General features: G+C 42.7%; 1 protein-coding gene across 1 annotated transcript in view; it reads left to right on the forward strand.

The window, feature by feature from the left end:
- Window positions 1-23,240, forward strand: part of PHLPP1 (PH domain and leucine rich repeat protein phosphatase 1) — a 212,597-nt gene that overhangs the window by 168,702 nt on the left and 20,655 nt on the right. Inside the window, exons 10-12 of the mRNA XM_019463835.2 lie at window positions 2,008-2,163; window positions 11,847-12,047; window positions 15,519-15,681. Of these exons, the coding sequence (XP_019319380.2) occupies window positions 2,008-2,163; window positions 11,847-12,047; window positions 15,519-15,681 (520 nt within the window). The remainder of the gene's footprint in view (window positions 1-2,007; window positions 2,164-11,846; window positions 12,048-15,518; window positions 15,682-23,240) is intronic.

Below are 23,240 nucleotides of genomic sequence, written 5' to 3' on the forward strand. Positions count from 1 at the left end.
TCTTCTGTTTTCTCTGTTCTCTTCCCCACTTCGACCCGCCCAATCCAACAGATAGCACGTTGGCATTTAAGGCCTCTGTTTCACGGGAGGCTCCAAAAAAACATTCTGTACACAAACCCAACAATTAAACAAACAAGATAACTGATATTTTATCCAGTTTTCTCCAAAGTTAATTCATCCTTGATTGGATCTGCATTAGTCATGCTTTTGGGGGATCTAAATGGATGTTTATTCAAAATAAATTCTAAATGCCCTATTGTCAAGGAATTAAACAGCCTGTGTGTGTGTGTGTGTGTGTGTGTGTATGTGTGTAGTGTGTGTGATACGTGGGACAAAAAGAATACGTATCGTTTTCCTATTTGTGGTGTTTACTTGCACACTTTCTGTCAGCCCTATCATTGATCTAATATTCAGGCAAGACAGCAATTCATTAGAAGTTGATTTGATATTCAAGCTTTGTTTATCTAAGCCATGTATGTGAAGAACTTCACCAGACAAATTAATATTTAAAAAGTGGAAATGTACTAAAAGGAAAACAATGCTTAGATAGTATCCAAAAGAATTTAGCTAAGTCCAGTAATTAGCAGTTAAGACTCATACTGTAGTTATAAAATCTCCTTTATTTGGAAAAATCAAAATAAAGATTTTCTCACCGGTCCTTCAGATATTTATTTGTTTAAGGGTAAAGTAAGTGTAAGTGTGTGTGTGTGTGTAGTAATAAATTATACATTCTACCCTCTAAGAATCCTGAATTGTACCCCAGGCCCAGTGAGACAGTAGAAATGGTGAAGCAAGTCCTGAATTACTGGTGTCAGGTGCATGACAGAGACTGCCCCCTGTAGTAGCTGTGACTGAATGGCAGTCCTGGATAACCTGTCTTGTTACACTGGTAGCTAAGTCTTCAAAGGCGGGCAGGCCACACCCCTTTCGTGGCCGCCTGTGCCGTCACAGCACTGAGACAGGTCGGTTGCATCTTTGTGAGCGAAGGATCTAGCTTGATTCTCGGTGAATAAAGTTATACCGTAATGTGGAGTGATTGTAACAGCTCTGGCCGCCTGTGAGTGAGGTCAGAGTGCTAGAAGACAGGAGGTGGGGTGAGGCAGCCTCACTCTTTGACAGCAGTGTAAGTGAATTCTCACTCCGGATGATCCTGGATGCAAATGATAACTTCTCCTTCCCACAGGCCCCACACTTGTGTGTTTCACCCTGGGGCCCGTTTTGCTCTCTACCACTGTTGGAGAAGTCTGAATTGGTCATAAAACGGATTTGTACTTGATCAAAAAGTATTCAACATTTGTTTCCGTTTTTGATAACCCCTGGAAGAAACACAGCCAAGGTTCCAAACAGCTCTCTGAGTCTCGAGAGAAAATAGTGGATTAAGTGTGTTTTCTTCTCTTTAGGAGAGGGTCTCTGTTCGGCCTAGGATTAAACCAAAGAGGAGGGAGTGAGGAAACGGAGAAATAGTTGTGATTGTGAAATGCAGATCAGGAAAAACGTAACATTTTATCTGTTGGCATTTGTAAAAGTTTAATTGGATAGAAGAATCCTCGTTTAATGTGGATCCTATGGTTAAAAATTGATCGACTGTATTTATTCAGAATCTGTTGTGGGTAAAACACCCGTGTTCCAGGGCAATACGAGAAACAAGGCCTACCGTGGGAAGCCTACAACCTTTTAAAGCTCGCCCAGTGAGTCTAACAAGGGTAGACTGTTCTCTTCAGTATCTCCTATGAAACTTGTTTTCTCGCTTTCACTAAGTAGAGCTTCTTTGTTAAATATTCCTGCTCATAGGTTTTCTTATTTACTTGTTTGTTCACGCAGTATGGAAAACACTGAAATGTAAGAGCTCCAAGTTTGAACTTAGGGTAATGTGAATTTGCAGTTGCTCTGAATGAATTTGTTTCTTTGGAGAGCTTGTTTTAAGTATTCGACTCCTGTTCATTTTTTGTTCTTTGTCCCGAATTAGCTCTCAGTGAGTTTCCTTCTGTCTTGTCCCCTTTTGTGCAGCTTATTTTGTAACGGCGCTCTCCGGAAGCTACTGGCGGGACACAACGAGCTGACGAGGCTCCCTGAGAGGCTGGAAAGGACCTCGGTGGAGGTCTTGGATGTACAGCACAACCAGCTCCTGGAGCTGCCACCGAACCTCCTGATGAAGGCCGACAGGTAACGCAGCTGGTGTGTTTCGGTTACTGATCTCAGTCGCCGAGCGAGCGTCCCCTCGCCAGCAGGCCCGTCTTACGTGGCAGGACACTGTTTGTGTGGGTTTTCTGCTCATCTGCCCGAGATTTACGAAGAGCACGGTTTTGCCAGACACGTCTCTGTTGGGTAGCGTGTGGAGTCAGGGCAAGAACCTGGACTCAAGAACCTGTAGGTTCTTCATTAATTTGACTGCTTTCCGGAGAGAACAGCCTGGAGTCGTTCACAAGCACGTGTCATGGGGGTGTAGCCGTAACACGAGGGTAAGTCTGCCGCTGCTCCGACTTGTGCGGCTGCGGCAGTCTTAGCCACATTCTCTCAGGCCTCTCTGGTCTTGCTTTCACGTACTTGTGACTCTGGGCAACGGCCATCGTTTCCCTAGGGTTTGCTCAGTTCTCGTTGTTGTTTCCTAACCAGTTGTTCTTACCTTTACCACGGTTTTCCCCTTGCATTTACATTATTTCCTTTTGAACAGACTTTTTCCAGGTAGCTTGTTATGTTACACTAAGTAGTTAACGAAATTGTTTTGATGTGAGGAGGGGGTTCAACATTAAGTAAGAGTGGCCACATGCAGCACTTTCCTTAAAGAAAGCTTTAAGTCAACTGAGTGGTAACTTACTTGGGAACATCTTGTTTGCTTCAGAGTCCTTGTGCACCGTTCTAAAAAGCTCCTAGCCTGATGGCCTGCATCATTGTGACCGCTGCTAATGTTTATTTTTAGTGGGTGACTGTGACCTTAGAGATGACATAAAGGATTGAACTTCTAGTATACCTCATGAGAAAGACAAAAAAGTTAATTTTGTGGTGCTTTTAAAAAAGAAAATAATGATGGGTCTTTCAGCCTTAAAATAAAAACTTGAGATGTGTTTCAACCTGTGAGATTTTTCATGGGCAAAAAGAAGTCTGGTTCTCCGAAAGTGAATTAGATACCTGACCATGTGTACCAACTCCCTGTGCTTATTCTTGTCATAATACTCACCACACACTGTATTATAATTTCTTGTTTACTTGCCTGTCCCCACTCTTAGATCACGAACGCTGTGTCCAATGACTATGTCTTAATTACAGTGTTAGCCTCAGCATCTTTCAGTGTGTTGGGAATAAAACAGGGTGCTGAACAAATACTTATTTAATGAACAAAAGAAAATTTAAGGAATTTTAAATACTACCTTCACCTGTGGATTTTCATTTTTCTTCTACGTCCTTTAAAAAAAAAACTTTTTTTTTAATGTTTATTTTTTTGAACAACAGGGAGAGAGAGAGAGTGAGTGGGGGAGGGGAGACACAGAATCGGAAGCAGGCTCTAGGCTCTGAGCCATCAGCACAGAGCCCGATGCAGGGCTCAAACTCATGAACCATGAGATTATAACCTGAGCCGAAGTCGGATGCTTAACCAACTGAGCCACCCTGGCGCCCCTAAAAAAAAACCCTTCTTAATCAAGAGATAGCTTATAGTGAAAAAAAAAAAAGTACAACCCTTCAGCATACTGCTCAGTGAATTTTCATGTGTATATGCCCCTGTAATCATCGCCCAGATCAGGATAGAGAACATTTCTAGTTCTCCTTTCCTTTTCCTTTTGTTCTTTTATCCTCATTTTAAAAAACATTTGTTCTTTGTACCTAATATAAGTTATAATGAATTCCTACTGGAATAGTTACAGAGAAATAATGGAATTGTGAGAAAATGGGATTGTTAAATTGTAATTGACCAGTGCTCTATCATTCCCCTGACAAAGGAGCAATATTTCAAGATCATTTAAAGAATTATTCTTACTTTTGCGTTCATATCAAAGTACAGTTAACCCTTGAACAACAGGGGGCACCACCCCCCACCCCCACCCAGCACAGTCAAAAATCTGTGTGTGGGGGATGCCTGGTGGCTCAGCCAGTTGAGCATCTGACTTCGGTTCAGGTCATGATCTCGTGGTTCGTGAGTTCGAGCCTCTCATCGGGCTCTGTGCTAACAGCTTGGAGCCTGGAGTCTGCTTCAGATTCTGTTTCTCCCTCTCTCTCTCTGTCCTTCCCTCACTTGCACTCTCTTTCAAAAATAAACATTAAAAAAGTGTTTTTTTAATCTCTGTGTAACATTTGACCCCCTAAAAACTTAACTGCTAAAAACCTGATGACCAGGAGCCCGACCGATAATGTAAATAATCAGTTAGCAAACATTTTGTATGTTATGTATGTATTATATACTGTATTCTTATGATAAAGTAAGCTGGAGAAAAGAGGTATTAAGAAAATCATAAGAAAGAAAATACATGTATAGTACTGTATTACATTTTTAAAAATCCATGTATAAGTGGATCCATGCAGTTCAAACCTGTGCTGTTCAAGGGTCAACTTTGCAACGCACAGTCTTTGGGCAACTGTAGACACATGGTTTTTGTTGTCATGAATACGGTGGGATTTGATCTCTTTCCCTGTGGAGAATTCTAAGTTATGTTATAATCTTATGTCCTCTTTCATAAGGCTAACTAGGCAAAACTTGGGTGCGGTTTTATAATGAGAATCTACTTGTTCTCCTGGGCGTCTATACTGAATCTACAGAAACAGATAGATGGATTCAGATTTAGGAGTCTTTGAGTGAGATAAAATCATTTCTGGATCTGGCCAAGTCTGATAAGTTCATGGCTAATAGAGTAGGTAAATAGTGCTGGAACTCTCCAACAGATAATAGTGAGTCTTTATTCATTTTTGAGGATTTGATTTTAAAAGGACAGTTCTGGATATTTTTAATTCCCTAGAAGCAATCAGTGAGCAGTCCTTCAGTCTCCTTGGTGCTGGGGCAGACCTGCAAACATGTCCCTGAGCGGGAGCTCCCAAGTGTAGTCAAGGAGACTATGTTTTTGTGTTCAGAAAAGGATTTGAGTGGGACATCTGTAATGTAGATTCTCCCATCAGTGATTCTGCTTACTGGTGACTTTGTGATCCTGGGCAACTCGCTCTGAATCTAGGTTTCTGCACGTTGCATATTCTGGACAGTTCCCAAACAGAATCTGTAGTTTGGAAGAGGAAGGATTGTGTGAACTGGAATATTTCTAGTAAAGCAACATGGAAAACTAGGAGCCACTGAAAGAGGACATTGCTGTCATGGAGAGCGTAGGCTGAGCTAACAGCGTAAGCTAAAGGCATTTAGGCAGAAATCCCCATAGACGGAATAGATGGGTCTATCCAGAGCCAGCTGCATTTTGGAAAATAGGAGCTGCTGTCAGGGGATTAACCAGCCTCTGTGCATCCTGGGAGGAGGGCAGGCCACGTGAAATGTATTTCTGGCACAGGAACGTCCTGGAGTAAAAGGCCGGGAGAATTACTAGGAGCAAGCATCCTCCTTTATTTTATGAGGGAAAAGCAAATGACCAAAAAAGGCTGAAATGAATTTTTTCAAGAAGACATATTTTAGTGCCTTTGTTTTCCAACCACCATAATAGCCACCTCTCCAGCATAGTGTGTTATTAGTCATGACTCTGAGTCAGAAAGAAAAGTTAAGAGTTTTGGTCCTCACAGGCAGATTGGCTTATGAAAGGGATAGTGTGAAGCTGCCGACTGCTGTTTTTGAACAGTGTTCTTGTGTTACTTGTTGGAAGACAGGAAACGCAACATTTTATAATGATTCTCACTGAACGATTTGCCACTTCTTAACGAGTTAATACTTCTTCCCCTTTCCAATGTCTAATGGAGGTTTTGTCATCTAAAATTTTTTTTAATTGACTGGGGCGTAATCTACATGCAGGAAAATGTGGAGATCCTGTATATTTGGTTTGATGAGTTTGGGGGAAGGAATAAACCAGAACTGACCGTTGCAGGAGGTCAGCCCAGAAAACACGAACTTCAAAATATGAAAGTGGGTTTTTGAGAAAAGAATCTCTGTGACTGGCTTCTTGCAGGTGACTTCAGTTATGCTTGGTTCTAGTTTGCACGGTCCAGGCCCACATCCTGCAGTCCTGGTACCTGCTGGGTGCCGCGGGGCATTGAAAGTGCCTGACGTCGGTGTTGCCCTCAAGGGGCTAACAGTCAAATGCAGACTCTAAAACCACAGCACGTAAACCGTAATGAAAGGCGGGTTTCAGAGGGTAAGAGGGAGGGAACTGATACGGGTAGTTTCAATGGAAGCTCCCGGAGTGGAAGAACAAACAGCCTGTGGCTGCCGTGCGATGCAGAGCTGTTTGGTAGCAATGAGACTTTGCTCCGATCCTTCTCTTCAGTTTGCTCCGTGATACAAATCTTACAAATATGAGATGCTCCTTGTTTCTTTCTTCGTTTTGTGATAATAAATTACTGTTGCCAGCTCCGTGTCTGGTTATATAACTGAGGAGAGGGCCTGGATACAGGTCATCGTAAGTTCTAAGTGGTTTCGCTAGCGCTCTACGTAGAACCTGTGCCTGGAAGCTGTAAGAGAACTGTCAGAGAAGCCTGCGTCACTGGACACAGAGCCAAAGACTGAACTTTGACTCCCTTTCTTGTGAGTTTTTCTTTAGCTCTGAATCTTGTCTGCTAAAACCAATGTCATGGTTTTAATTACATGATATTGTCTGTTAAGTGTTACAGCTTTAGAGTGGTGTATATTCATCTTCTTCACCTGGTGGCGGGAGGGTATCTGGTAACCAAATGAGAGAAGGGAATGTGCTTTAAATTAGGTGACTTTTTTTTTAATGTTTATTTATTTTTGAGAGAGAGAGAGAGAGAGAGAGAGAGCAAGCTGGGGAGGGGCAGAGAGAGAGGGAGACACAGAATCGGAAACCAGCTCCCGGCACTGAGCGGTCAGCACAGAGCCTGATGTGGGACTGGAACTCAGGAACTGTGAGATCATGACTTGAAGTTGGCTGCTTAGCCAACTGAGCCACCCAGGCGCCCCTAAATTAGGTGACTTTTAGTAATATCTCTCTCTTCCTCTGAAAACTTTAGAGCAATTTTATTAAAGTTCTTATAGCTTGAACCGGCAATGTTAGCTTATGAGTTTACTCTCTGCATGCCTCTTTGAGTTTTGTTTATTTTGACTTGCTTTTCACTGGCAGCTGTGTCAAAAACTGTAGACAGATATGAGATGCTATGGGCCTTGTGTTGCTGAGAAGCTGTGATTTTGTGTCTTATGATGAGGGTGGGATTTTGTTCTGTGGGGTGAACTGGCAGTATTCTAATCCAGATCTCACTGGCCAAGATCTCCCAGCTTACCTCTTTTTGCTCAGAGTTGGAGATCTCCTTGATGGAGGCCCCCAGGAGAGTTTCGGATCATCAGTTTTTCATCAACAACTGGGCAGGGTGGGGTCGACAGTCCCCCTGGGTCACTGGAACGAGTGGAGGGGGGACCACCACCCTTCCGTTCCTGAAATCTTGGTGATGGCCACCTCCCCATCCATCTCGCACCTGAATACTCTTTTGATCACAGGAGAGCTGCTCCCGAATTCGGCTGGTCTAGTTAACAAAGTCGCAGCTGACCCTTTAAAGGACAGTTGTAGATTCCTGCTGTGGGTGGACATTAGGATCTGTTTTTATCCGTGGTTGGAGCAGTACAAGGTACTTTCAGGGGGGCAGTGGGGAGAGTGTATGTGCGGATGAAGTACATGGTAATTATTAAATACCCTGAGAGTATTAGTCACATTACAGACCATAAGTTTTAGTGACTCAGAACATGTGTAAATATCAACGGGACTAAACGGGAACAGAGAATTTGGAGAGCGTGATCAATTGACCATGACAACTGGTGCCTTTTGGCAAAGACAGATATTTCTGGCATTTTTGAGAGCTAAGGTGCCTACACTATTTTGTTTAAGTGAAGGGAACTAACTGGTGAAGTACTGGTGTTTTGAGGATAAAATTAAAGTGTTTCTCAAAGTGTGTCTTCAGAATGCCCTGGGTAACTCATTGAACATGCAGATTCCTGGCCCTTACCTCAGTTCTGCTGTCTCAGTGTGGCTGATCATCAGAATCCTTAATTCCACAGATTTTTGAAGCCTTAACCTGACTTAATCAGCGTATCTGGGCATTGAATTCGAGAATCGTGTACCTTCCGATAGGAGGGTGCAACATCACTACTCTGTGTTTTTGCCAAAAACGTACCACCGTGTTGTAATGATAAAATATCAAACAAATGTAAGTTGAGAGACCTTCTACAAAATAATTGTCTAGTACTTTCCAAAAATGTTAAAGTCGTTGAAGACAAATAAAACTGACTACAGGAGGCTAAGGAAGCACGATGACGAAATGCAAGGTGGGATCCCGGATTGGGTCCTGGACCAGGTGGAGGACGTCAGTGGGATAATTGACGAAGTTGGGCGAAGGTCTGTAGATGAACTCGTAGCATTGCATCACTGTTAATTATAACTGTACTTCTTTTTAAAACTAATTCTTTTCGTGTTCTTGTTCAACAATTCTTTCATCTGTATACCTTTTGTTCCTTTACCTCGTAGCCTCGTGGCCTTTAGTGCCCAAGCCAGGCAGATTTCCCTACCTTTTGAAACAATAGTTCTGTTAGACTGCATGCGCTTTTTCTCCACTCGGAATCAGCACTGTTAGGTGGTATTGCCAGACAATAATTGTGGTTTGTTTTTCGAATTGAAGAGTGGAGTATGGCATTAATTTAGTGGGCTCCTCCCAGCACTTTAAGAAATTAAGTAGGATGGAAAATGTCACTGCAGGATAAAGTGAGACTAAGTAGTGATTGTTCCATGAAACTTTTAATTACACGTGTGTGTGCTGCATCTGTGTTGGGTGGTCACGTAAAATGTCCTTTGTTCTCTCGGTTACTATCATGAAAGTTTGGAAGCCCTTTACGAGCTACCAACCTTATGAAGACAATGAAGTTGGTAAAAGTGTTATGTTGTGCAGACAGATGATAAGGAATTTAGAGGGTTACGCACTTCCTGGGACATTTGGGGGCCAGAAATCAAGTCTTTGTCTAAAAGTAGGAAGGTTGCTGGGCTCAGACTCGACCTTTTGGATTTTTAACAAGTACAAGTCCCGGGCCTGATCTCCAAAAAATCACTGTTAAAGTGCAGGCAGCCTGGCGCACCTACAAATAGGGGAATCGGTTTCACCACCAAATCCCGTGCTTGGCTTCAGTGGCAGACTCGGCTGTAAAATGTAAGGGTGTGCTGGAAATTACTGAAAAACAAACAAAAACAAAACAGGATACAGAGCCTAGATGAGCCAGAGCAGATGGACAGAACGTGTCAGGGAGGAACAGAGCGACCGCTCAAGAAGCAGGAAGTAGATTTGTCTCTCCCTGCTGTTGTGGGCAGCCTTCCAGATGCTTTAGGGCAGAAGCCGTACATGACTTTTTTCTCCACAACTTCTGTACTTTCTGCTAAGAATGGTTTTTGAATCTGAGTTGTCTTGAAGTGCTGTGTGCATTTGGTCGCCACACTGCCCGCAGGTGTCCCGCTCGACCTCCAGCATTTTTCACGAGGAGGGCCTATGAAAATGTCCTCAGGAAAATGTGTTATTAGTACTGTTTTTTAACATTTGAATTTTGGAGAGACGTGTCAGGGAATTGCGGACTCTGAAGATTAATGAGGTCTGGGTTTTATTTCTGGCTCTGCCATTAATTACTTTTTAACAATTGCCAAGTAATTTGACTTTTCTCAGCTTGAGTCTCTGTCTTCTGTGAAATATGAGAGCCATCTCTGGGGGCTGATGGGAGCATCAAATGAAATAGAAAATAGGAAAGAGCTGTGGCCTCAGCATAGCACCTTACAAATGAATGGAAAGCAGTCCTATGTTACTGCCTTTTCTCTCTTTAGCAGAAGAGGGTTGCCTGGTAAAGAGGATTATAGGGATGAAACCTTTCTCGGCACACGAGACCGTGTTTTCTACAGTTATCACAAAATCTATAAGGGAAGGAGCTTGAGGTTATCACATCATCTTGACTTGAGGCGAAACTCGGTGCTTTAGGAATTTTTGTAAAAGGATGGGTATTGAATTGAGTTTTCCCAAGACCATTTAATCAAAAACTTTTTAGCCCGATTGTCTGCTCTCTGGCCGTTAGCTAACACGGTGATTCAACCAGGCCCTTTCAGTTCAAATCAAATCCTTTGGAACCAGCCCATGTAGTTTTAAGTTAGTTTCATTTCCTGGAGGGGTAGGATGTAAGGGTTTTTTTCCCCCTTACTTCCCCATAAAAGAGTATTTGGCTCCTTCACTGCAGCAAATTTCAACAAGATGAGAGGACGAGTCTTTTTGGAAATCACGGTCTCCTCCTCATTCACATGGTGGGAGGGGTTTCAAAGTCCCTCTGGCAGCTTTCTAGGTGAGCATTCACTAGGCTGTCTTTTTTCCTTTCCCAACAGTGTTCCCTCTTTTTTCTGGCCTGAAGACAGGTGAACATTCATGAATTCTCTCTTCCCTTGTGTCCATAACTGATATATTCCCTAGAGAGTTATATTTTAATGAGATTGTCATATAATTTACCCCCCCCCCCCCCGCCCCCAACCCCAGTCCATGATATTTTAGGGCAATGCATTGCAATACTGAAGAAATTCTTAACAGGGTATTTAAGTCAGGTGATATAAATGGGACCTAACGAACCAGACTCGTAAAAATACTTTAAAGAACTATGGTGCTGAAATTGGTTTCCTTCCTAGTTCAAAACTAGTTTCAGAAACTGCATGAATGGCCTTTATTTTCTTCCGTGTGGCACACACGACTATAATTTCCCATGACTATTTATGGTCTGTACAGCCCTTTCTAACTTCCCTTTTTTTTTTTTTTAAATGTCAACTGAATACGTGTTTCTTTAATGGAAAATGTTCTATTTTGGGGATACTGCTTCTCCTTAGACAAGTAGTGGAGTTGGACAGTGTGTATAAGTATGTGTGGGGGGGTTGCAAGATTGGGGAGTATTAGTGGATTGACAGCTTGGCATGACAGTCCTGGGGATGACTCCTCAATACAAAGCCTTCTTTTTATCCAGGATTAAAAACTGCTATACCTCATATTGCTTTTTTTTTTTTTTTAAGGAAGATTTTCTTCTTTTTTCTTAACATATGGCAGAATGGTCCTGAATTGGATGCCGAAAGTTTCAAACCTAGGTGGTTTTGAAACAAGAGAAAGGTGGTTCATTAACAGGCTTTTCCAGGTCGGGAGGCAAGGCAGCTTTGACCTTGGTAACCACAGGGGAGAGTCTGACGGGCTGAACACTCGCGGGGGCTACAGCTTGACAGCGGATGGAGCACACGCCGCAGTCGCGAACACGCGTCTGCAAAACGCGGTTTGGGCATCACACTCACCGTGTGATTTAGTTGTATTGTGACCTCATGTCTGATTGTCCTGTTACCCTAAGGGCCCTTTTATTTAAAAATAGGCAATTGTTTTTCTCTTCCTGAAGACAGAACATTAACTTTCCCGTGCCACCTTCCCTTCCACTCCCTACCAGCTGTAGAATGAATGCCCTCCTCTCACCTTGGTGCTTCCGTAAACGTTGATTTTTACCTTTTCGTGTCTAGCACGTATCGATAGTTACTGTGTTCATCACAGAGCGTGGGGTCACGTATCCACATGCAGGCGAGGAAAGCCAGGGTTTATTTTTAAATGCCTGTTTCTAAACCCAGTTTAGAACACGCCAGGTATCAGTCAGAAAAATTCCAGATGTGTTGCGGATTCTGGACCAGAGCTCTGGCTTATCAGTGGGATTTTGTTGCATTTTGTCATTGTAGCCTGAGATTCCTGAATGCGTCTGCCAACAAACTGGAAACCCTTCCGCCAGCCACTCTGTCGGAAGAGACGAGCAGCATCCTGCAGGAGTTGTATTTGACAAATAACAGCCTCACAGATAAATGTGTGCCCTTGTTAACAGGACACCCCCACCTAAAGATCCTTCACATGGCCTATAACCGACTTCAGAGTTTTCCAGCAAGGTAACGGAAGGTCACAAAGTGTTCTCCGGTGCATTTCTGAAAGTGGGTTCACAGGTGGAAAGGCAAAAGCTAAAATGTTTATTTCCCAGATAAAGTGAAGCTTGTCCCTCCTGAGTTCACAGTTGTCTTTCATATCAGCTGTGATTAACATTTCCCTAAAGAGAAATGTGTTCGCTTTTCTCCTGTGAATGTATCCACGGACCCAATCACTATGGCATTCTTAGGATTTTGAAATAAGGTATTGTTATTTCGTGGGCATGTTTTTCCTTTTGGTTCTTTGTAACCAAATTATCATTCTGTTTAATTAACCTAATACGGTAGGTGGGAATTAAAACGTAAACCAGGAACCTGACGGTTCTTAAGTAGCTACCAGTCTTTTATTTGTGCTGTGGTATAAAAAGCCCCGGTGGCCTATGCGACCAGAGACACCATGTCATATTACAAATAACTTCTGGCTCTCAGAATATTCCATTTTTAATTCTGTTGTAGTCTGAACTTGTAATTTGGGGGGGCAGTGGCACGGTGTCTAACTTGGGGTGAACCTACACACCCAGCCTGCCACGAAGGAAATACTCCACGTGCAGGTCACTGGCGTTTGTCCATCTCACAAGTTAGGACCTGGAACACACACACGCCCAGCACAGAGGCGGCCGCCAGCCCCTTCTGGTATTCTGCTGCCAGCTCCAGCTGAGCACCGGGCAGAGCGAGAAATAGTGGCACGGCGTCCCTCTGCCGCCCTCAAGGCTACGAGCCTATCGAAACCTCACTAAGTGAGGAAGGCCAAATACGCATGGACTTAAAGTATTGCTCTGGGTTTTTGTTGTTGTCGTTGTACATATTTATTTCTGTATTGTTTCCTCTCGTTTGATATTAATGATTAAACCTTCTTTTTTCTTCTATGTACTTTACTTCTGTGTACTTTTTTTTTTTTTTTACTTCCATGTACTTTTACTGTGTACGTAGTATTTTACTGTAGGATGAGGAGATGATATTTTTGGAAGAAAACATGGCAATCACCTAACAATAATATCTCTGAAAGGACTCCTCATCCTATTTGAGAGGCAAATAAGCCCTGAAGGAGAAACTACCACTAACTCAGATTTCGATAGTAGCCTCCAGTGACCATGCCACTTGTAATCACCCTACCTACAGAGAATTTTTTCTGTACCTCATAAAAATGCATTTTGCTACAATTTCTGTCTCCCTATGGACTGTGATGTAGCACAGGTGCCCCCTAAAGACCCCAAGTTCCTCAAGAGTCAGGACTGTGATTTGTCACCTTCAGTGCCGTGTATATATGAGGTCTGGTCTGGGGCAGACACTCCACAGATGGTTTCCCAAATTAGAGAACATGCTCCAGCGGTCTCGTCCATTGGTCACCTTCCTTGTATGTGGAGGAATGGAAACTTGTTTAAGTTCTTTCTTGGGCCCGATTTCTATACTTTTGGTCATTTTCCATGCCCCATTACTCATGGATTTCTCCATATTTCTTTCCAAATATGATAACAGCATATTCAAGTAATAGTCTCACAAATTCAGGCAGTCGGAGCTCAATCCCTTCACAGTCTGTGTACACAGTGTTTGTAGCATATCCTGATTCCTGCTCAGGATATTTAAAGACCTGATGTCATAAAATGAAAACTTAGTTCTTACTGTATCTTCGGAATATATTAATTTTCAAGATAAATAAGATAAATTTTATATTTGAGAGATAACAGAAGGAAAAGTAAATAAAAGGATTTCTTGCTAAATTTTTTTTGAAGGCTTCTTATGACAAATGAAACCATAACAAACAGAAGAGATACCAACAATTGTAAACTACATGATTCAAAGTTTGAGTTATACTTACTGGAAATCCTGCAGTTTTTGGAGCCCAGCATCACCAGTAGTAGAGAAAGGGTCAGAGGAGTGGTAGATGCTATTACAGGATTGTAGAGGTGCATGGTTTTTTCCCTCCACATTTGCAGAAAAGGCAAGAAACCCTAACACATTTTCTTTATTTGGTTACTATAATTATTGGTTAATATTACTAAGATCAACTATAGATTAAGACTGAAAAATAAAAGACATTCTTTTAACCGTTTTTTGTTTGTTTGTTTGTTTGTTTGTTTTAATGTTCATTTATTTCGAGAGAGATAGAGGGAAGGGCAAAGAGATAGGAGAGAGAGAATCCCAATGGGCTCTGCTGTGTCAGCACAGAGCCCAGTATGGGGCTTGAGCTCACAAACTGCAAGATCATGACCTGAGCTGAAATCAGGACTTGGACGCCACCACAATAAAAGACATTCTTAAACAAACGTGTTCAATGTATTAGGACGTGTTATTAAAGTAAGGTTAGCAAGAGTCCTCCTTGGCAGATATTTAACAGGAGGTGAAAGGAATTTCTTTTGGGCACGGTTTGAATTTGGGCCCTGCCAGGTCCAGAGATGGTCCATCACAAATGATGTCACAGGAATCTGGGGAGTGGGGTTTTGGGGAAAGCATGTCTTCATATGAGCAAACGCCCTGGGCTACGCTGCCTCCCCTGACCTTTCAGAGCCAATACAAAGACAAGTCTTTCTCTCAAACTGATTTTTTTTTTTTTTTTTTTTTTTAACATTTATTGTTGAGAGACAGGGAGAGACAGACTGTGAGCAGGGAAGGTGCAGAGAGAGAGGGAGACACAGAATCTGAAGCAAGTTCCAGGCTCTGGGCTGTCAGCACAGAGCCCGATGTGGGGCTTGAACTCATGAACTGTGAGACCATGACCTGAGCTGAAGTCAGATGCTTAACCCACTGAGCCACCCATGTGCCCCTCAAACTGAGCTTTTTTAAAGCACTTCCAGTGGATTAATGCTAACTTATTATCCCATTTGAGTAGGATTTTTATTGGCGTTGAGACTAAGCTACATAGCAAAGCGATTGTTGCCAGGATAACTTAATTCACACACGGTTTTAAGAGGAAAGAGACATCCATTTTTCTTTTTTTGCTAATTTGAACAGTTGAAGTTAATAGTTTTTGTTTTATACTAGGAAAGGAGGTGTTAAACTACTTTGATACTCAAAACCAGTAGTGAAAATAGTCTTAAAATTTTTTTTTTATTTTTTTAGGGAGAAAGAACAAGCAGGGGAGGGGCAGAGAGACAGGGAGAGAGAATCCCAAGCAGGTTCCATGCTGTCAGTGCAGAGCCTGACACGGGGCCTGATCTCACAACCATGAGATTGTGACTTGAGCCAAAATCAAGATGGAGACATTTAACTGACCGAGCCACCCAGGCACCCGGGTCTTGTTTGTTAAAATGGTGATTACAAGTGAATCTTTTATTTTTTAATTCCAGTATAGTTAACACACAGTTATATTATACAGTGAATCTTTAAAGAATCTTTAGGTTCGTAGTAAATTCCCTTTTTATTCTTGTTATGTATTATTATTTTTTAATTGCCTTAGGATTATTTTACGACCTGCTCCCCCTTGGATTTTCCTTTCTTTAGTAAAATGGCAAAACTGGAGGAACTTGAAGAAATTGATGTCAGTGGGAATAAACTGAAAGCCATCCCGACCACTGTCATGAATTGCAGGCGTATGCACACCGTGATTGCACATTCTAATTGCATTGAAGTCTTTCCTGAAGTGATGCAGCTCCCAGAAATCAAGGTACGTGGTCTGACTCCGTAGCCTCCAAGAGCAGGTCACAGGAGAGAACTGCTTTGTCTAATTCATCAGTTCACGATGTCTGCACCTTTGTTGGATTCAAGACTCTCGGTTGACGTTGCCCCATCTTTTCCAACCACTGGGCTACGCTGCCTTGTCAGCAGAGGGAAAAACCAACAGCGATAAATAAAAAACACAGGATCAGGAGTTGGGAAAGTGATACTCTGGGCTCTGTCCATAACTAGCTGTGTGAATTGAGGCTAACCATATAGTCACCTAACTCTTTCCCATCTAACGATACTTGTCCTCCTCATTTCCAGGGTGGTTATGAGGCTCAAAGCGTATGTCACTCAAATGCCTGACAGCAGTTTGAAAAAGTTAACAAACTGCATGCTCCTCCCCCAGACTCACGCGATTAAATCGTATCCACCAGCACAGCACCCAGTTAGTACTAATTCCCTTGACAGATCCCGCATCGTTCCCATCCCCAAACATTCATTTCAATTTAATGAAACTAGCAGAAGAGCTGTTATTCCCATCTGATGTGAGGTGCTGGAAAACAAAGGGATTTGTGTCCATGAAGACCGTAAATTGGTGGCAGAAACAGTCTGCAGTTCACGACTTCTGACTCAGGGTAGATCATAGGATGAAACCAGCCTGCCAGAATGAAAGCCACGTAACAACTTTTTAGTCATGATTTTTGGTGCAAAAGTAAGGAGTTATTTACATATAATGTATTTTTGCATTTGTACCTTAGCATTTCTGATCGTCAGTTTTGTGCTTAGTAAGAAATAACTCCATGGTTATAGACTTGGAGCACATTTTAATCTCCTAAAAAGGAACCAAAGTCATCTTTCTTGGCCACCTCCAGGCACTTTCTGTTATGATCTTTATGTATCAGATTTAAGAAATTATGTAGACGTTTGAAGACACTTTATTTTTTTTAATGTTTGTTTATTTTTGAGAGAGAGAGAGGGAGACACAGAATCCGATGCAGGCTCTGGGATCTGAGCTCTCAGCACAGAGCCTGACGTGGAGCTCGAACTCATGAACCGTGAGATCATGACCTGAGCCGAAGTCAGACGCTCAACCGACTGAGCCACCCAGACGCCCCACTGAAGACACTTTAAGGAGCATGCATAATCTTTCACTACAGTGGTTTTTATCCATTTACATGGTTGAGGTATATACAAGTCATTTTCTAAGTATGTGCATGCTTTGGGCCATGATATATTTTACCTAGAGCACACTATCACTTCGTACATCACTGGCATTTTAGAACATTGGTTATAAGCTCATAGGCATAGTTTACTTCTGCTTTCCATATAGTACCTTTCACAAGGGTGAAGAGGCAGGGCTCTGAAAGGAAACAGACCTGGAATTTTATTCCAGCTAAAAGTTCCTCAACTGCTTCATTTCCTCATATGTAAACTGAGGGAAGACGAGTCCTTCCTTTGCAGTCTTGCCGTGAGGATGAGGGAAATCCTCCGTGTGAACATTTGGAATAGGAGTGGCAACAGGAAGAACCCTGTAATGTTAGCTATAATTAATACACTCCTGATGTGGTTCAGCTGTGATCATATGCAGCAGCTATTCTGGCTGATGACCATCAAAATCTGGAAATTTGTTACGTAAACAAATACTTCTTTGCCTCCAGCACTGGCACGAGGTTGACAGCTAAGCTTCCCAGGGCTCCTGTCCTGCCCATTACTGGACACGGGGGCTGTGCTACGACAGGGACCTATTAAACTGGTCTCTGTGCGCCGTGCCCGGTGGGGCACCAGCTCGAGAAGGGGAGAGTCGCAAGAACAACCTCCCGTTTGCTGGTCTTAACTTTCTGCACCTGTCTTTTAGTGTTTTCTTACTCGAAATTGTAGATGAGGCTTTTTTTTTTCCCCCAAGTATCTGGTTTAAAGTACAGATAACAGATAGACATTTAAACTTTTCAGGCTTTAACTAGATTTTGCAAAATCTGACTCTTCTTCTGTGAAACCGAATCCTCTCCAAGACCCTTGCTTGCCTTCCTGGATTCTAAAGTCGGTCGGCGCCTTGTAAATCTGTTTAACGCCTTCCCATTGCCTTCGCTCTGTTTGACTTTATCGCTCCTTTAAAGGTTTTACTTGTGGTATTGCTTTTTTAATGGTTTTCTTTCTTTTGTTCTTTGACTTTTCTTTTTATCCCAGCTTCTATACCTTAGCATTCTCCGCATGTTACCAACATCCGGCCTTTACCATGCAGCGCTTCCACTACCAGCAGATAGAGGTTTTGTTGTCGGGGTTTGCTCTGGGATGGGAGTGGCGGTGGGCACCCTCTCGCATCCTTTATGTACAGAAGTATCCGTTTTGCAGCCCTGGGCAGCTAGTGTCGAAAAAGTAGTAGATCTGTTGTTTTAGAACTCTGAGCTGAAATGGCATTGTCTCACATGAGAATATTTTAAATTGCTGTGTAAGCAGGTAAACCAAGAAAATTCTTGGTAAAAAGAGTTGCTGCATCTCAAGTGATAAAACACCTGGGCGCCTCTTCACCGCAAACTGAGCTCTAAATTAGCATGTTTTTAATGTAAAAGAGATCATTTTTATCCTCAATTGAAACACTCGGCCTATACTAAAATTTCATTGTTGAGTTAATGACCCTAGATTATATTCCTATTGCTTCTTGAAAGCAAAGTGCCACAATTAAAGTATATCATAAATTAAGATCCTTGCAGTTATAAAACCTGAGCAGGTAACATGATTTAAAGAGGGACGGGCCCTGGTATATTTAACTAGCTTGTTCTCTCCATACGGTCTCATCTTGTAAGACGTTAAAGGAAAGTGCTTATTCACAGCTTTGTTACCGAAGCTTCAAAGCCAATTACTATTTAAGAGGGTAAATAAGTTCCCCTACTAAAATATATATGCTAAAATATATATTTTTTAACTTGAGGAACTAAGCCACTATTCTTGTACCCCTAAAACAGGCTGTCTGCACCCTCCTCTAGTGTTGGATAAAATTTAGGTGTGGCCTTTTCTCATGTTGGTACATTCAGTGACATCTGCTCATCCTCCAGCATCAATTTCTGTACTTGGGCAGGAAGGTCATAGAAGTTGGTAGTAGGAAAAAGTATCCTTTCAGAATTTTCCAGTGAGCCCACGTGGACCCAGTGCCAGAGCACTTTTGTTCCTTGGTTTTATTGTCTTCCCCTTTGTTTATCTCTTTCAAATTAGTCGTCCCTACCTCCAGTCCTGTATTCCTGGAGCGGGTTGTGTTCTATTCTGGTTCTAAAATAGACAGGCTTTGTCTGGATGTAGATCAGCTCTCCGTGGGCTAGACAGGAAAACATGATCCCAGAGTCACCACATAAGCCAGACTCTGCTCGCTTAGTCCTAGGCCGAAGTCTGCACTTGGGCTACTAGTGGCTGATGAATCCAAAAAGCAAAAGTGACCATGAATACAGCGCTCGGTTCCCCAAGTTCTTAGTTGAGTAACCTCCAGTTGTTGATTTATTCTAACCCTTTTTGCAGTGTGGTTTGAGTAGGTAAAACAAACAGGTGATACATATGGTGAGTGAAATTTGTAGTGTAAACACCATGTCAGCGATTTCTTTTTTAAATTTGACATGTTCCTGTGGCATCTTGATTTTAATTACTGGGTGAACAGTGTCTTTTAAAGTGTTTGAAATTTTCTGCAGATTATTTCCATGCTGTACTGTGCAGTAATAAACTACTTGGATAAGTTGAGTGAACTCACCTCTAGGATCTGTGTTCTTTTCACGGGGAAATGCAGCATGAAGTATTTTTAATATGCCACACTCTTGAGAACACTGATTACAGGAAGCTGAATATCCCTTGGAATCAAACTCTGTTTGCTGTTGTTTGTAAGGTGAGGTGAGAGAGAGAGAGAGAACCAGTTCTGTGATAAAGACACAAAGAACATGGGGAACTGCTGGGTCAAATGGATGAAAGAAAAGGGATTAATTCTTCGGAAAGTAGGATAATGCAAATGAAGACAGATCAGGGACCAGTTCGGTGTCAGCCCGGTAGAGTAGCTGACCTCGCAGACTTTAAAGGTCATGGAGGCATTTGTCCTGTGTATCTAAAAACCAGAAACTGGGAGCAGTCGTCACTAGGGTTCTAGAATCTGGGTCAGTAATAATTATGTAGGGGATCTTCTAACGTGCCAGGAACCTTGTGTCCATTTCTGTGTGGGGCAGGGCTCCTGACAAGGGCAAAGGAAAGGGATGACGCAGCGTCTACAGACCACAGGTGGCCGTTCATGCCACTCTTCTCCCTGCCTCACTCGTGACAGAACAGCAGGGAGCCAGGACTGCATATGCTCTTTCAAAACTGGAGTAACGAATTAAGTCAGACTAGTTTGTTTGATGGTTTTTAAACTCTAGTGGAAACAATTATTTCAGCAGATCCTTTTAACTTCAGAGCCATGTCCTTTCCAACAAAACGCCGCGCGCATCGTATGCGGTGGGGCATGGATACGTGCAGATGAACGAAAGGAGCGCTCGTGGCTGAGTCCTCAGGAAGTAGGCAGTGACGTGGTCACCGTCATGCTCTTCAAAGTCTCCTGCCCCTAAGGCTGAAGAGAAGTGAGCTGATAGGCCCAGAAGTCTGGGGTATGGCCTGAAATCACAAGCAAATTTCTCTCAGGTCTCCTCTGCAATCTAAAATCACACACTCCTTTTGCATTCTGCTTTTTACCATTTCTGTTAGTTTTCGTGTAAACATAAAGGCCCTTTCTGTCCATCATCTTTGAGTAAAACTGAAGCCCACAGAAGCATGGGCCAGGTGCCCTGTAACTCTGTGATATACCTACCACTGCATCCTTCCAAAGGCACACATAACCAATTTTAAGAAGTAGTGATAGAAAGGAATTGCTCAGTTTATACAAAGAATGCATTTTCTTTCTTTCTTTCTTTCTTTTTTTTTTTAATTTATTTTTGTGGGAGAGCGCAAGTCGAAGAAGGGCAGAGAAAGGGAGACAGGGGATCTGAAGCGGGCTCTGCACTGACAGCAGTGAGCCCAGTGTGGGGCTCAGACTCACAAACCGCGAGATCATGACCTGAGCCGAAGCCAGACGCTCAACCGACTGAGCCACCCAGGTGCCCCTAAAAGATGCCTTTTCTTAAAGCCAAATTTTGCAAATAATTTAGTTTCAGTGTTTAAGGGAATTCGTGTTTGGGGAAAGGGAATACTATTTGGTGGAATGAGGATTTTTTAAAAGAAATTTTTACCCGGATTGTCGTTTTTATCAAATTATTGCCAATAAAGGTGTTCTAAATCTAAAATCCAGTTGAGAAAAATCACAGTATATGTAAATATAGAGAAGGAAGACTTATTGAGCAGGGAAGGGGCAGAGAGAGGGGGAGACGCAGAATCCGAAGCAGGCTCCAGACTCTGAGCTGTCAGCAGACAGCCTGATGCAGGGCTCGAACTCACAAACCACGAGATCATGACCTGAGGCCAAAGTCAGACACTCAACCGACTGAGCCACCCAGGCGCCCCTATATAGAAAAATAGAACTCCAGCTTTGGGTTTGGAGTCTGAGTATCTTTGACAGGTTCTCACTGGCTCATTTAGTTAACAAGTTTACTTAGATATATGAACGTCCTACAGTAATGACCACTTAGTCTATACAACATCAGGAATAAATATAGTTTAAGTGTTTCAAGAGAATCTGGCTACAAGTTACATAGTGAGAAACAATACATGTGTGTATTTATTTTACTATTAAGCTAAAAGGCTGTGTCTCCTAACTGTAAGAGAGGGAGGTAGTACAGACCACTTCTACCTGAGACACAGTCTCTAGCTTACCATCTGGTCCCTGCCTGCCTCTCTGCCATCCCCAGCCACGCCAGTCACTCGTGGTTCGTGTCCTGGTAAGCCGTGTGCTATTCTCTCTCCCTGGATGCCCTCCTGTTTTCTCTGCCTCATTATCTTCGATTCTTCACAAAAATCCCCTCCTGGAAGGCCCTCTCGGAAGCCTTAACCTGTCACACCCGTGCACACTTGTACCTATTACTGATTTGCAGCCGGAGGGAGAATCATTTCCCACTCTGGCCTGGGAATTCCCCAGGGTGGGGACTGTGATGCCGTCTCTGTAGATCCCTGACGTCTGGCTTATTGTCTGCCACCAGGTAGGTGCTAAATCAAGGCTCTTTTGGATGAACACTTGCATTTATTTGCTTCTTAGGAATTCGTAATGAAAATTAGTGAACCTGTTCGGAGGAAAATCACAGTGTATGTAAATACAGAGAGGGAAGGCTTTATAAAAGATGAAAGGTCTTCTTTTGCAACTCCCTAAAAGGTGGGGCGGTTTAAACAATATACATTTCTGAACAATTACAGAAATAATTACATCAGCAGCTTTTCCCGCCGTGAGGGCACGGGAGTGCAAAGGTGATTGGGAGTGCCCCTTTGCGCTCTGGAGGGCCGCGTGGCTGCGCTGGTGGCCTGGCTGTGGTCTGAAGGCTGAAGCAAGTGGTTGCAGAATCGCTCAGAGTTAGCAGGTGACTCTGCTGTTTCCGGGCAGTCCAGGCGATTACTGGGGGGATAATAGGTAATACGCTGCTGTGAAAAGTGATACGCCCGTGTCTTTGGTAAGGTTCTGTGAGGAAAACATAATAAAGATATCAGAGCTTTGGTGATAATTATACTTAAATGTCGGATCAGTTCTCTTTAAGATGCACTGATTATTTTCCTGTGCTCTTAGCTAAACGTATTAGCGGTCTTTCCCTCTAAATCTTGAGTTCCTCCAACTATGAGTTATCTCACTTTTTCCAAGGGTTGGATAATTCTGTTTTGAGTATTCTTACCAGAATTTTGTACTATAGCCAAGTAGTTTTTGTAAGCTATGTCCTAAAATAGGCCTGAAAGAGGGAAAGGTAACTTTGTAGGCTGATTTAACATTCTATTTAATAATGTATTTTCAAGAAAATTTTAATGCATTAAACAATAGAGAAACATAATTAAACGTCATGGAATACGCAAGTACTATTTGTTTTCTCCAGTCTCACCCCCAAATTTTCTGTTTTCCTAGTGGTAGCCATTACAACCATTCAGTCAACAAGTGTTTGTGGAAGACTATTAAAAGAATAAGGAATAGAGCTTGTAAGTAGAGCACTGACTGTTTATGTTAATGCCAGTAGGTCAGCGCTGGGAACCAACACCCTGCAATTTTCATGATCAAACCTCCTCCAATGTATAGAACCATGAAAGGGTATTTCTCTCCTTATCTGCCATTATGCTATTTACTCCAGACTGAACTCAATCTCAGCACGCGTATCTCCGTTTCCATCCTAGCGGATTGAATTACTGGAGGATCTTCTCGGAAGATTCGTTCATTTCTTTGTTCAACAAATAATTGTCTACTAATTCCCAGGCATTTGTGGGCATCTGTTCTCTGTGCTGCACTAAGGACATGGGGGAGGAGCCACCGGCCCTGTTCTCTAGGAGCTCGTAGTCTAATGGGAGGAATAAGTAAGCGGAAACTTTGAACGAGGGGTCCTAGTGGAATTGGCGTCGAGTTGAGACTGACAAGAATGGGGCAGATTGTGCCAGGTAAGGGGCGAG

Source organism: Panthera pardus, unplaced genomic scaffold (genome assembly GCF_024362965.1).
Source record: "Panthera pardus isolate Hobbes unplaced genomic scaffold, ASM2436296v1 HiC_scaffold_15, whole genome shotgun sequence".
Taxonomy (NCBI): domain Eukaryota; kingdom Metazoa; phylum Chordata; class Mammalia; order Carnivora; family Felidae; genus Panthera; species Panthera pardus.